At 42.1% G+C, this 14,406-nt stretch overlaps 1 protein-coding gene across 1 annotated transcript in view; it reads right to left on the minus strand.

The window, feature by feature from the left end:
• The window catches only part of PTH2R (parathyroid hormone 2 receptor), a 473,569-nt gene that overhangs the window by 339,258 nt on the left and 119,905 nt on the right, over positions 1 to 14,406 (minus strand). Inside the window, exon 2 of the mRNA XM_082261344.1 lies at positions 4,309 to 4,411. Within this exon, the coding sequence (XP_082117470.1) occupies positions 4,309 to 4,411 (103 nt within the window). The remainder of the gene's footprint in view (positions 1 to 4,308; positions 4,412 to 14,406) is intronic.

A 14,406-nucleotide genomic window follows, 5' to 3' on the forward strand; every position in this document is an offset into this window, starting at 1 on the left:
GAGCCGCCAGACCCTGGACCAGGGGGAATGGTCCCTGCACCAGGAGGTATTTTGAATGCTGTGTGCGAAAGGGGGATCCCCAGATGTGGATCTGTTCGCATCTCGGCTAAACAACAAGGTGGAAAGGTTCGTGGCAAGAACGCGCGATCCTCGTGCAGACGCCTCGGATGCGCTGGTGGTGCCTTGGCATCAATATCGTCTGATATATGCCTTTCCTCCGATTCAGTTGTTGTCCAGGTTCCTTTGCAGGTTGGCCTCGGAACCAACGTTGGTGATTCTGGTGGCGCCGGACTGGCCACGCTGGTCCTGATACGCGGACATCGTTCACCTGGCCGTCGAGCCTCCATGGCGGCTGCCAATGAGAGAAGATCTACTGTCTCAGGGACCGATCTTCCATCCTACTTTACAGTCGCTGGCTTTAACGGCATGGCTGTTGAAAGCAAGGTCCTGAGAGACAGGGGTCTCTCCTCAGAGGTCATTCCTACCTTACTCAAGGCTAGAAAAGCCTCATCTGGTAAGATTTATTACCATACATGGAAAGCTTATTTTGCCTGGTGTGAGTCCAGGGGCTTCTCTCCTCGTTCATACTCAGTGGCAAGAGTGTTGGCTTTCCTTCAGTCAGGCGTGGACCAGTGCCTTGCGTTGGCCACGATTAAAGGCCAGGTATCTGCACTGGCTGTCCTTTTCCAGCGCCCCTTGGCGTCTGATTCTTTGATTCGCATCTTCATTCAAGGTGTGCGTCACTTGGCCCCTCCTTGAAGGGCGCCCTTACCTCCATGGGACTTGAACTTGGTTCTGTCCGTGTTGCAACGTTCCCCATTTGAAAACATCAGGGAAATCTCGTTAACTCTAGTGTCTAAAAAGGTTGCCTTTCTTGTGGCGATCACTTCGGCTCGCAGAGTGTCGCAGTTAGCGGCCTTGTCTTGCCGCTCCCCTTACCTGGTGGTTCGTAGGAATAAGGTGGTCTTGCGACCTAACCAGTCCTTTCTTCCAAAGGTGGTCTCTGATTTTTCACCTTAATGAGGACATTGCTTTGCCTTCGCTCTGTGCGAATCCCAAGCATCCTAAGGAGGTTGCTTTGCATTCCTTGGATGTTGTCAGGGCGATCAGGGTTTACCTGTCGTCAACTGAATCCTTTTCGAAAATCTGATTCTCTTTTTGTCCTTCCTGAGGGACCTCGGAAGGGTATGGCTGCGTCTGCGGCGACCATTTCAAAATGGATCAGACAGACAATTGTACAGGCCTATTCGTTGAAGGAACGGGTACCGCCCTTCCCTGTAAAAGCGCACTCTACCAGAGCGGTGAGTGCGTCCTGGGCCTTCCGGCATCAGGCGTCGGTGGCCCAGGTGTGTAAGGCTGCGACTTGGTCGTCAGTACACACCTTTTCAAAATCCTACAAAATTGATGTTCTGTAATCAGCTGAAGCCTCCTTTGGCCGCAAAGTTCTCTGTGCGGCAGTACCATAAGGGGACCCTGGTTTTATTGCGGGTCCCTGGCTGTTGGGGTTGTTTATCCCCTTGGTTATTTGCTTTCCTGGGTTGTTGCTCCTGTTGAGCTTTTTCCCAGAGGGTTATCTTTCTGTTCATGTAAGGTTCCTTTCTCTGATGTGGGTACTGCGTTGCCTTTCTGATGGTTGCGTTTCCCACCCCTCTTGTCTACACTGCTTTGGGACATCCCATTGGTGAAGACTGTAAGAGTGGGCGGCGACTGTCGGAGGACGTAAGAGAAAACGGAATTTTGGTAAAATCTTACCGTAAAATTCCTTTCTCTGAGTCCTCCGACAGTCGCTGCCCCGCCCCTCTTTTTGGGGTTCTTGGACTTTAACTGCTTGCTACCAAACTGAGTTGGGATGGCTGATAGCAGGGGGGTATTGGACCAGTGGGACAGCCCTCATAGGTGTGTCTATGTAAATGCTTTGTTTGTAACATGTCTTATGCCTAGCTTGCTCCTATGGATAAGAGGTCAATACCCAATGGTGAAGACTGTATGAGTGGGCGGCGACTGACGGAGGACTCAGAGAAAGGAATTTTACGGTAAGATTTTACAAAAATTCAGTTTTTATCACACATTATCGAGGTGTAGAATTATTCAGAATACTTTAATAATCCCAACGGGGAAATTATTAAATCACCTCCTTGGTGTTAAGACAGATGTCCGCCATTGTTTGATACTTGTTACACTGTAATGAAGCCAACGTAAATAGAACCTCTTTTCATTCTTTTCACAAAAAATGAATGCTATTGCTTGGCACAGAAGTGGAAGAGAGTGTAGCACCCTCCTAGGTAGGTGCTAAGTAAAACACATATGTGATCATGTTCTGCTTATCTGGATGGTCTAATCTGCCAGTTAGCTTTTTTTAGCTTGTTTAAAGTGTGTTCTGTTGAATCTGGGGAGTCTCCCCACTGTATCCAATGAGGGACCTTGTTGGACAGTGGAGGAAAGCTAGTCAATAGCACACCAGGGTTTATGACTGTCCCAGTGGGTGGACATTGCCGCAATGCATCCTGGGATTGGGAATAAATCTGGAGGGAGTATGTGACAGCCTGTCTTTGGGCGGGAAGCCAGGTCCCAGGAGGAGGGTGACGACTGTCTCTCCTCCTGTTGCGGAGGAAGGTGGTCCAGGCAGTTGGCTGTAGAGGATCCAGTGTGTGCTGACCAAGTGGAGCTGTGGGGCAGGATTCTACCGGAAAACAGTATCGTGAGTACCTAAGCATCTGCCCAGGAGTCTGCCTAAGAGAGGGGACCCCTCCAGAAAGGTCAAGGGGATCCAAGAGCCAGCTACCTGGAGTGTTACTGTAAAAGGGGGTGCCAAGTTGTAAAGACCTGAAGATTTGGGGGTAAAGGGGGCACCAGGAAGGGCCCTGAAGTTGCACAGCTGTACAGTCTACTTTAGAGGACAGCTACCTCAGGAAAGGAGTGCCTTGGGAAGCTAAAGGACTCTTTCACAGTCAAAAGGCAAAGTAAGTTAAGCGGCCTAGCCTTGACTAGCTCAACTCAGCGTTACTCAGCATTTAAGCAGCGTTAAGCAGCATTTAACCTAACCAGTGTTAAACAGCATTTATCAGATTGTCCCTGCTTATTGTGTATAGTTTAGTTCTGTTGGAGTATCTCACTCATCCCTTCTGCTATCCAAGTTCCTAATAAAACATAAAAACCAAAGAAACTGGACGGGTCCTTGTCTGAGGTAAAATCACTTGGAAACATGTCTAAATGTTCTACTGTTGCTAATGGTAGCCCAGGGGAACCCATCTTCTGAAGCTCCTTTGGGAGTAGTGCAACAGTAGCATGCTGTTGTACTTTCAACACAAGTTTTTTTATCATACTAATTTGGATATTATTTTACAGTTGGAGGTTATCAGCAAATTTTCTGACAAGAAAATAAATGTCTCTGGACACTCATCAGTGGGCTTACATTGCAAATAGATTGTTTAATGGCAATAAGTTAATAATAAAAAATAAAAAAAAAATGGTGGTGAACCAATGTTTACCAAAATCAACCCCATATTTTTGATTTGAGTTTTGCTCAGGAAAACTAATTACTATTTCAAAAATGATTTCTTCTTCATAAAATTAAATTTAGTATGCAGGTGGCAAATATATTTCTTATGTGCAGAATCCTAACAATTCTGCACAGAAACCAATCAGCTTCCAGGTTTTATTGCCAAAGCTATGCAGAAATGTGACACATTTTGCACTCTCTAGCTTTAGTAAATAAACCCAACAGTATCCAAATTCAATTATATTTTTTTGTTAGACAGGTAGAGCTTTCTTTTGCTAAACAAAGGAAAAAAGGCCATCAACAAAAAATGTTTTTCTTAGTTTCTGTTATAAAATTTTGCAAATAAGTAATTTTTCTCCTTCACTGATGGGCACTGATGAGGCTGCACTGATTGGCATGGATAGGCTACACTGATGAGCACTGATAGGCTGCACTGATAGGTGGCACTGATGGGCACTGATAGGGCTGCAGATGTTTACACTGATAATCAGGGCAATGATAACCAGGGCACTGATCATTGGTGCCCTGATTATCAGTGTAAACAACTGCTGTCAAAATTGTCGGTTACCGTCTCTCCTCTCCTCATGCTGTGACAGCGCATGAGGCAAGGAATTTCTCAACCCGCAGTTCATGTACTTTTTTGTGGTGCAGGAGCTGGGCTTTAAAACTGTTCAAAAGAACTTATGGCTGCTTTAAACTCTACTTGACTATATATAATGCCACTTTTTTTTTAGAAAATATTGGTAAACTGAGTTGTAGTAATGATGTGGAAACTATAAAATATGTATTTATTCAATTAGATATCTTACCTTCTTCCTGCAAATGGACTGTGATATTAAGTTCGCACTGTACTTTAGCTTTTAGAAGAATATAAATCTGTTCCTCAGCAGTAACTGTATCACCAGAGTAAACCTAGGTAAGGCAAATTCACAAAAAGTGTTATTTTTCAGCTTTATAGTGATCCATAAGTATTTCATAATCACAGTCTCCATTACAGAGTTTCCCTCATTTGTTGTCCTGGTGACCATGTTTTACCAAACAGGAAATGAGGGAACTCCCAACAGCAACACAGAAAAGAAAAAATAAACATTTTTTTCATTAGAGTGGGAGATGGCTAGAACACATCAGCTTTTTATTGCTGTCTGTGTTAAAGTGATACTAAAGTCTCGCTTTCTTTTTTTGTTTAAAAATAACAAACATGTTCTACTTACCCACTCTGTGTCATGGTTTTACACAGATTAGCCTGGATCGTCCTCTTCTCGGGTCCCTCGCTGCATCTCATGGCCCCTCCCTCCTGTCGAGTGCCCCTACAACAAGCAGCTTGCTATGGGGGCACTTGAGCCAAGCTGCAGCTCTGTGTCCATTCAGACACGGAGTCACAGTTTAGCTCTGCCCTCTCTCTCTCCTGATTGGTGAACTGACTTTGATTGACAGCAGTGGGAGCCAATGGCACCATTGCTGTGTCTCAGCCAATCAGGAGGGAGATTCCTCATGCATGGACATCACTGGATCGAGATAGGGTTAAGGTAAGTGTTAGTGGGGCGGAGGATGGCAACTGGACACTGAGGCTTTGTTCACACATGCTGCGGAGTGACTCAAAGCTGGGGGTCTGGTGCGCCCCTGTTCTCTATTTCAGGGTTGAATCAGTTCTGAATTTTTGCCTGAATTTGAACCTGAAACTGAGCCAAAGATGCACAGGACCTTTCTGAAAACCTGTCCATGGCTGACACGGAGCTGTGAGAACCGGTCACAGTCTCCTGTCCAGTCTCCTGTCATGCAAATTGGCTGCAGGGAAACCCGCATCCAACTCGCAACAGTGTGAACCCAGCCTGAAGGTTTTTTATCATAGAATGCATTAAGATAAGAAAAACTTTCTGCCTTTAGAATCACTTTAAGCCCCATATACGGGCCAAAGGTGGGGCAGCATTGGTCGGTTCAAAAGAAACCTACCAACATTCGGCCTGTGTGTACAACAGCCTGTTCAACAGAAGCCGGCTGTTCGGCCAGCTTCTGCCGATGGAGCATGATCAAAAAAGGTCTGCCGCCCGGCTCCCGATCAGCGCTTTTATAAAATGTTTTATGAATAATAGAAGATATTTATATGCTTTAGGAAAAATGTTGTCAATATGCCCCCAGACGCTACAGTATATGCACATTTGTCTGACAACACTGATGGTTATGTGTGCAGATGTTACAATAGCATTGTTTATTATATATACTACATTTATGGTGTTTGTTGCTGTTTTAACATTATTATGTATAAGTGGCAATTATTTAATATTCAAACATAAAGGAAAGGTCACCTGACAAAATTTTTTTACCCATTCTAATGATACAATCCATCTAAATGCCGTATTATACATTTTAATACATTATAATGATTATAAGAGGAAGGTTGCAATAATAATGTTATAACTTTTTTTATGTAAACATAATAGGCATCATAGCCCCCACAAACCTGATCTCCATTGGGTACAATATTCTCAAAGCTCAGGAAAGATCACCTTAATAAGGTATTTTGCTGATGCCTTCCAGTGGCCCATTAAAGGGTTCTTTAAAGGATTCTGAATGACAGGAGGAGGAGAAGGTTCCAGTGTTCTCGCTCATGTGACTGCTGCAATTGCCTTTCAGAGCAGTCACATGATTGGGAGCCCCTCTCAGTGTCTCTGAATCATTAATGGAGACCAGGTCTTTTTAGCACATAAGAGCGGTGCATCATGGACTCATATGTGTGGCACATGGGCATTAAGGCCCTCTCGCCTTGCTGCTGCACATATGCATGGGATGGTAAGAAAGAGGTGAAAGTACACTACATGAGAAATGGCAATCAGATTTAGAGTTTGTGTAAATGGGCAAATGCATGCTTTTAGCTGACATTTGTGAGGCTTATGAGTTCCTAATGACCTCATTCTGACTTTCTTCTAATAGTTTAGACCTGCCTTTGTATTTGTATTGTACAGATCTGGTGCAAATAAAGGACCTTGTGCATACACTTTTTTATGTTAAAATGCATTTCAAGGAAAAAAAAAAAGGTTCTGCCTGTACAGAAAAATACCAGTTGGTGTGCCAGGAATGCACTCCCATCCCAGCAGCCCTTGCATATCGCCTAGTGACAAAATCTCTCATTATTACACTGGCACCAGCTGTACTCAGATGTATTGCTTGGAGTGAGTAATACATCCCGTATTACTTTGAGTCTCCTCTCAGTGAGCGCGGACTGAAAGCATTACATTCTGTAGAGCTCACTGAGAAGAGGCGGGGCAGAGCGCGGACTCCAAGCAATACATCTCTGTGTACAGCTGGTGCCGGTGTAATAATGCGAGATTTCGTCACTAGGCGATTACATCCCAGCAGCCCTTGCGAATCGCCTAGTGACATAATCGCCTATAGGCGGCCGGACCCAGAAATGTGGATGAATAAAGAAGAAAAAAAGGTATTTCCTTGCAAAAAAAAAAATAGTTTACATTGGTAAAAGCATTTTTAAAGGGGATTACGTACATCTAAACGTATTAAAATGGGTGGAACTCCGCTTTAAGTATTTCCATTGTTAAGCAGCCAGTGTCCTAAAAATAAGAACACACTGAGGTGTTTTAAGTGACTGTGGTGTCAGAAACATAACAGGCACATTCATTTTGCTTTAACACATCTTGAGAAAATGCAAATATTTAATAAATTAAAAAAGTAAAGTCATTTTGAGTCATATGTCTCAAGTCAAAGTCAAGTCTCAAGTCATAAATACCAAGTCAAAGTCAAGTCGAGTCTTTTATTAACTTTAGTCAAGCAAGTCTCAAGTCCTCAAACTGGTGACTTAAGTCTGACTTAAGTCAAGTCATGTGACTCAAGTCCCCCACCTCTGTTGCATACAAAACAACTAAAATGCCAATAAAATAAAAATGAAAGTCCTTTATAAACATCCAGTGTTAAACTATGCCATTTCATATAATGACATAAGAAACAGTTTATTAGAATTGGTTACTGAGAAATTCTTATCCAGAAATCTTCACAAGCTTCTAAACCACCTCTTTGTGTTCACCACTGCGCTCTCAGTGCGCTCACCTTAATGATGTGATATACATCGCATGTACATTCACATCCAGCCTTGTTCTCTCCAACCAATATTGTGTACAAGGATCCTCTATGTACTTGTAGCATGGCCTCCCACTCACTAGGGTGCTCGTATCCTGTCAGGTGTTCCTCCAGGGTAGCAGGGTACTGTCCCTTTAAGAGTGCCTTACCCACGTGATGTGTGGTTACTCCAGTGCCATGCCAAAATTGAGAGGATGCCCCCAATAGTGTAATATTGTAAATTAATGTTTTTATTATAATTAAAATTGTGCTTACATTCACATAAAACACTATAGGCAATCACAGGGGTACTGTTCTTCCTGGTTTTACGTCTTTTATGGTCCGCGATGCCTTAGGCTCCCTCAGGTGACTTCACACATGGTGGTTCCAAACTACAGCAATTTCCTTGATGTAACTCATTGGGCGGAGCCTGAGGGATTGAGGATCGGAAGTAACGGCAAACCAGGAAGAACGATATCCCTGTGATTGCCTATTGTGTTTTATGTGAATGTAAGCATAATTTAATTATGATAAAAGCATTCCTTTACAGTTCCTTTATAACTGCTCTTGTCTTCAGGTTTTTGGCAACAAGATGGATGCCTTTTATTATTTAAAGCTCATTATATTCCCATACTGGTGTGTATCGATATACTTACTTTACGGTTAATATCATATGCTGGCTGCACAGTTCCTGTTCTCTCAAATACTATGATTAAATTACTGCCTAATTTCTCAGGAAGGAAATCCCCTCTGCTCACAGAGGCCCTGTCCTAAGTGGAGACACTGTTAGCTTTCATTTCATTGAGTCTGTACCCTAGTTTTATGATCTGCTCTTTTCAATGGACACAGCAATCAGAGCACACATTAACAGCATAAAGGGTAGGTCATTTTAAAATGTAAAAGTTAAATGACACATTAATTATTTGGCTTAACCGTATTTTGTGGATCAGGGTATTCAAAATGTTCAAGTTAAAATTTCAACATTGTAAATCTAGGCAGACAAGTGATTTTCACAAATGAAATGAGACCCATTAGATTCTACATTCAGCTTGCTGATTTATCTTCTTCACTGAAGCAATAAAAAAAAACTCTCTACTATGTGCGGAATTACACTCAGGTATGCAAAAATGGGTTTTGGTACCAAAAATTTGGCTTTTATTAGCGCTTTCTATGTGAGTTTGAAAAACTGCACTGACAAAAAAAAAGTCTGATTGACATAATGTGTGTTAATTTTTGTACTTCCTTTAGTATTATTTTCACATCTGCGAAATGAGATAGATGCACCATTATGAGAGGTCTTTAGAGACCAAGTAACAAAACAAGCAAGAGGACATCTGAGAATACTAGATGTGTCTGCTAAATTCTGCAAGTCTGCCACACTACTGACTCCCAGGTTATAGCTGCACGTCCAAGTTACAGTAAAGAGTACCTGGTTTGTCAAGCCTAGAGAACCTGATCTGCTGGCCAGTGCACCACTCGTTGTGGGTTCTTATACACAGATTATATAGCTCATCCCTCCCTTACATTGCCTTTTTGTAGCGATCAAAGAGATATAAAGTGATGAAGCAGGAAAAATGAGTCTGAAGAGGCAATGTCACCTCATTTATTGACATCAGTGCTCATGGAAACAGCCATCCACCCACCCCCAACTTAGAAATCAACTGCAGAGTTAACAGTCATGTGACCACAGCTGAAACAAAATATTAATTACTCTGCTTTAAACATATGGGACTGGCTATTTATGCAATAATATACTGTCTGTCATCTTCCCTGGACACACTCGCTCCTCTCTACAGGTAGAACCAGGCATTGCCTGCTACAACCCTGGCAAACAGGTGACTCAAAGTCTCAAGAGACAAAGCAGTGCTCTTTAGTTAGGATGGCGTAATACCTGCAAGACTTTATCCTCTACAAATCTGCTCTTCTCAAATACAACTCCTGCCCTTAGACTACTAAACAAACCTACTACACCACTCTCATGAAACCCTGAGTGAGGAACACTGAGTGAGGAACAGCTAAACTCTATTACTAAGGTGATGTTGTGGAGGTTGTTTCATATCACAGGTCATACACCATGGCAAGACTAAACCCCCAAAGGGAGTTATACTGCATCAATAAAGCCTCTCTCAGGCAAAGTTTTCAAAGCAGACTGGGGTTTCAAGATGTATTGTTCAAGCTCTTTTGAAGAAGCACAAATAAATTGGCAATGGTATGGGAAAAGAGCAGTGGGCAACGGCACAGTGGTCGACTAGAGAAACTTAATGCAGCAAATGAAAGACATATTATGCTTACTTCCCTTCAAAATCAGAAGATGTTCAGCAGTGCCATTAAAACAGATTAGGCAGAAACCAGTGAGACCCAGGTACACCTATCTACTGTCCAAGGAAGTCTGACCAAAAGTGGTCTTCATGGAAGCATTGTGGTCAAAAAGCCATATCTTCCAAGTGGAAACAAGGCTAAACAAATCAACTATGTATGAAAACAAAGGAACTGGGTTGCAGAAAAATGGCAGCAGGTGCTCTGGACTGATGAGTTAAAATTTTAAATAGTTGGCTGTAGCAGGAGGCAGCGTATTCACAAATGGCTAGAGAAAGGTAAAATAATGAGTGCCTGCAGGCAACAGTAAAGCATGGTTGAGTTTCCATACAAGTTTGGGGCTGCATTTCTGCAAACAGAGTTAGAGATTTGGTCAGGAATGGATCAATAGTGTCCTCAATGCTAAGAAATACAGGTAGATACTTATCCATCATGCCATACCATCAGGGAGGCGTGTGATTGGCCCCAAACTTATTCTGCAGCAGGACAGTGACCCCAAACATATAGCCAATGTAATTAAGAACTATCTTTAGGGCAAAGATAAACCAGGAGTCCTGGAAGTTATGGTTTGGCCCTCACAGAGATCTGACCTCAGCATCATCGAGTCTGCCTGGGATTACATGAAGAGACAGAAAGATTTGAGGCAGTCTACATCCACAAAAGATGTGTGGTTAGTTCTCCAAGATGTTTGGAACAACCTACCTGCCAAGTTACTTCAAAAAATTTGTGCGAGTTTACCCTAGAAGAACTGATGCTCTTTTGAAGGCAAAGGATGGTTACACCAAGTATTGTTTTCCTTTGGAGTTCTCTTCTATTCATTTACTTTTTTTTACTCATTTTGTTAATTGTTAAAGATAAGCTATTAACACATCTATTTCTGAAAGCTTTCTTAATTTGCAGCATTTTTTTACACCTGCCTAAAACTTTTGCAGAGTGCTGTATGTGTATATAATATGCAATGCCCTTCCATCTATTTTATTTCTGTTTTAAAATCTTCTCCAGAAGAAATGTAAATTAAACAAACCTGCAATGTTGCATTAACAACTCAATGCAAAACATCTCCTTTACATTTAGCAATTATCAAATATGTAGGCTGACAAACTGAGCTCACACCTATTATTTTTTTTTCTTTATTTGTTTCCAGTTTGTAGCAACAGTTCAATGTATTGCCTAATTCACAACCCAGTACTTCAAGAAATAGAAAAGTAGTCACCCTAGAAAAACACAGCAAGCTCCTGCGTCGACACTTCATATATTTGTATAAATGCCTAAAGCAAAACAGTAAGCAATTGTGGTAAGCAAAGCATATCAAATATTCACATACTGACACCAGTAATAATCTTGACAATATACATTTTTGTTTTGCCAAGAGGGCTTTACTTCAGTAGACATGCCAGACTACTAATATACCCTTTATAACAAGGCAGATATTTTCTGTATCTTTGTGTATAATAGAGTGTTCTGGGTACCTTCATAACATAGAAAAAAATAACAAAGTGGCCTATCAAGTCCAAGACTGAAATTTACAGTATGGCAAGTACGTCATTCTGCCTGATTGTATTGCCTTTTTATTTGTCTCCGTGAAGCATGCTGCATCTTACTTCATTCAGTGATGTTTCTCAGATTGAGTGGATCCCCATATGGCAGCTGGGATGCTTTTGATCTCCAAAGAAGCTTGGGGTTGAAAGAAGGCATCTGCTTGTGGGCTATTAAAGTGTACTCCACTTTTGTTAAAATGTGCATTGATTATATTTACAATTCCCTCTGGTGATCTGTGTACATTGGAGAATATTAATATAATCTGTTACAGAGTACTACCTTTTTATTTCTATCCTGAACAATTGTCCTGTTTCTGGCATGACTAGGATGGATGAGCAAATCACCTGGTGAATGCCTGAGCTGGTCTGGGAAGCTGCAGTATTAGCCTTTCTTAGCAGTAGTTAACCCCTTAGAGGGTTTTTTTCTAAGCAAACTAATTCCTATTGCATTGAATTTGTTTTCTTTACTGTTTTTTTAGTCTGCAGGGCAGTAATTTGAAGTAGATGGGTAACTTTTAACATCTTAGTTATCTCAAGATACCAGGTGACTTTGATAGCATTGTAAATGTTGTATTAATATTCTTATCGTGGAGTTCTTGGCTTAAGCTTCTTCAGACCTTCCTGCACCTTTCTTTTCTTCATAGCTTAAGGTGATGTAGGGCAGTGGTCCTCAACTCCGGTCCTCAGGGCCCACTAACAGGCCAGATTTTAAGTATTACCTTGGGGAGATGCAGATTAGAGTACTGCAATCATTGAGCAGCAAATTAGATCACCTGGGATGTATTTCAGTTGTCTTGCAAACCTGGCCTGTTAGTGGGCCCTGAGGGCCAGGGTTGAGGACCACTGATGTAGGGTATCTCCTGCTGTTGGTTGTGGCTTTCCAAGCTGCTTCCTACAGCTTCAGAACTCTCTGAGAGAGCCCCTAGAGCCGACAATACATTACAGCCGCGAGCAAGTTTAAATTACATTTTTTCCTTTAGAAATGTCAGTATTGCTGCAGCAGGTTACATACATCGCACAAATGCGCCACTTTACAGGCACATTAAGGGGACCCCCCCAGGCACGATTTTTAACCACTTAAGCCCCGGAAGATTTTACCCCCTTCCTGACCAGGGCCTATTTTGCGATTTGGCACTGCGTGACTTTAATGGACAATTGCGCGGTCGTGCAACGCTGTACCTAAACGAATTGACGTCCTTTTTTTCCCACAAACAGAGCTTTCTTTTGGTGGTATTTGATCACCTGTGCGATTTTTTGATCATGCACTATAAACAAAAAAAGAGCGTCAATTTTGCAATAATAACAACATTTTTCACCTTTTTTTTATATGAAATTCCCAAAAAAATATTTAAAAATCAAAATTTTTTAACATTTTAGGCCAAAAAGCGTATTTTGATTGGTTTGTGCAAAAGTTATTGCGTTTTACTAACAAAGGGAAAGATTTTTGTTGGTTTTTTTTTAACGCGTACTGGCGGCGATCTGCGATTTTTTTTTTTGTGGGACTGCAACATTGCGGCGGACAGATCGGACCTTTGACTGACACTTTTGACACTTTTGGGGTTACCAGTGACATTACTACAGTAATCAGTGCTATACATATGCACTGTTACTGTAAAAATGACACTGGCAGTGAAGGAGTTAACTTTATTGGAGAGGGAGGGGTTAAGTGTGTCCCTAGGGGCGTGTTTCTAACTGTGATTGGCTGTGGCTACTAGTGTAAGAACAGAGATCAACGGTCCTACATAGTAGAACCGTGTGATCTCCATTCTTACACAGGAAAGAATGACAGGCGCCTTTGTTTACATTAGCCACCTGCCTTTTTTCCGGTGTAACAGAAGATCGCGAGTGCCCGGCGGACATCGGGTCCGCCGGGCACACGCGCGGGGGGGTTTAACTTGCATTTAAACCTCTAAAATGAGGACTTTTGATTTTTCATTTTCGAGCCCCATAGACTTCAATGGAGTTGGCATGTTCTAACAAACTTTTCCCCTGTTCGCGGTGTTGATTTCAGTCATCCAATTATGTGCAAGCAAAAATGCTTCACCACTTTCATTAACCACTTAAGCCCCGGAAGATTTTACCCCCTTCCTGACCAGGGCCTATTTTGCGATTCGGCACTGCGTGACTTTAACGGACAATTGCGCGGTCGTGCAATGCTGTACCTAAACGAATTTGACGTCCTTTTTTTCCCACAAACAGAGCTTTCTTTTGGTGGTATTTGATCACCTGTGCGATTTTTTGATTATGCACTATAAACAAAAAAAGAGCATCAATTTTTCAAAAATAACGGAAAATTTATATCAATACTTACCGTAATTTTCCTTTCCTGATGGACTCCATGGCAGCACACCTACCTTATAGGTTGACTTTCTACAACTTTCTCCCATCTCCTGACTGCATCTCTGGAGCTCAGCCACAGTGATCTTTGGGTTCTTCTTTACCTCTCTCACCAAGGCTCTTCTCCCCCGACAGCTCAGTTTGGCCGGACGGCCAGCTCTAGGAAGGGTTCTGGTCATCCCAAACGTCTTCCATTTGAGGATTATGGAGGCCACTGTGCTCTTAGGAACCTTAAGTGCATCAGAAATCTTTTTGTAACCTTGGCCAGATCTGTGCCTTGCCACAATTCTGTCTCTGAGCTCTTCAGGCAGTTCCTTTGACCTCATGATTCTCATTTGCTCTGACATGCGTTGTGATCTGGAAGGTCTTATATAGACAGGTGTGTGGCTTTCCTAATCAAGTCCAATCAGTATAATCAAACACAGCTGGACTCAAATGAAGGTGTAGAACCATCTCAAGGATGATCAGAAGAAATAGAAAGCACCTGAGTTAAATATATGAGTGTCACAGCAAAGGGTCTGAATACTTAGGACCATGTGATATTTCAGTTTTTCTTTTTTAATAAATCTGCAACAATGTCAACAATTCTGTGTTTTTCTGTCAGTATGGGGTGCTATGTGTACATTCATGAGGAAGAAGAATGAACTTAAA

Source organism: Pelophylax lessonae (assembly GCF_965119305.1).
Source record: "Pelophylax lessonae genome assembly, chromosome: 6".
In the NCBI taxonomy this organism is placed as follows: domain Eukaryota; kingdom Metazoa; phylum Chordata; class Amphibia; order Anura; family Ranidae; genus Pelophylax; species Pelophylax lessonae.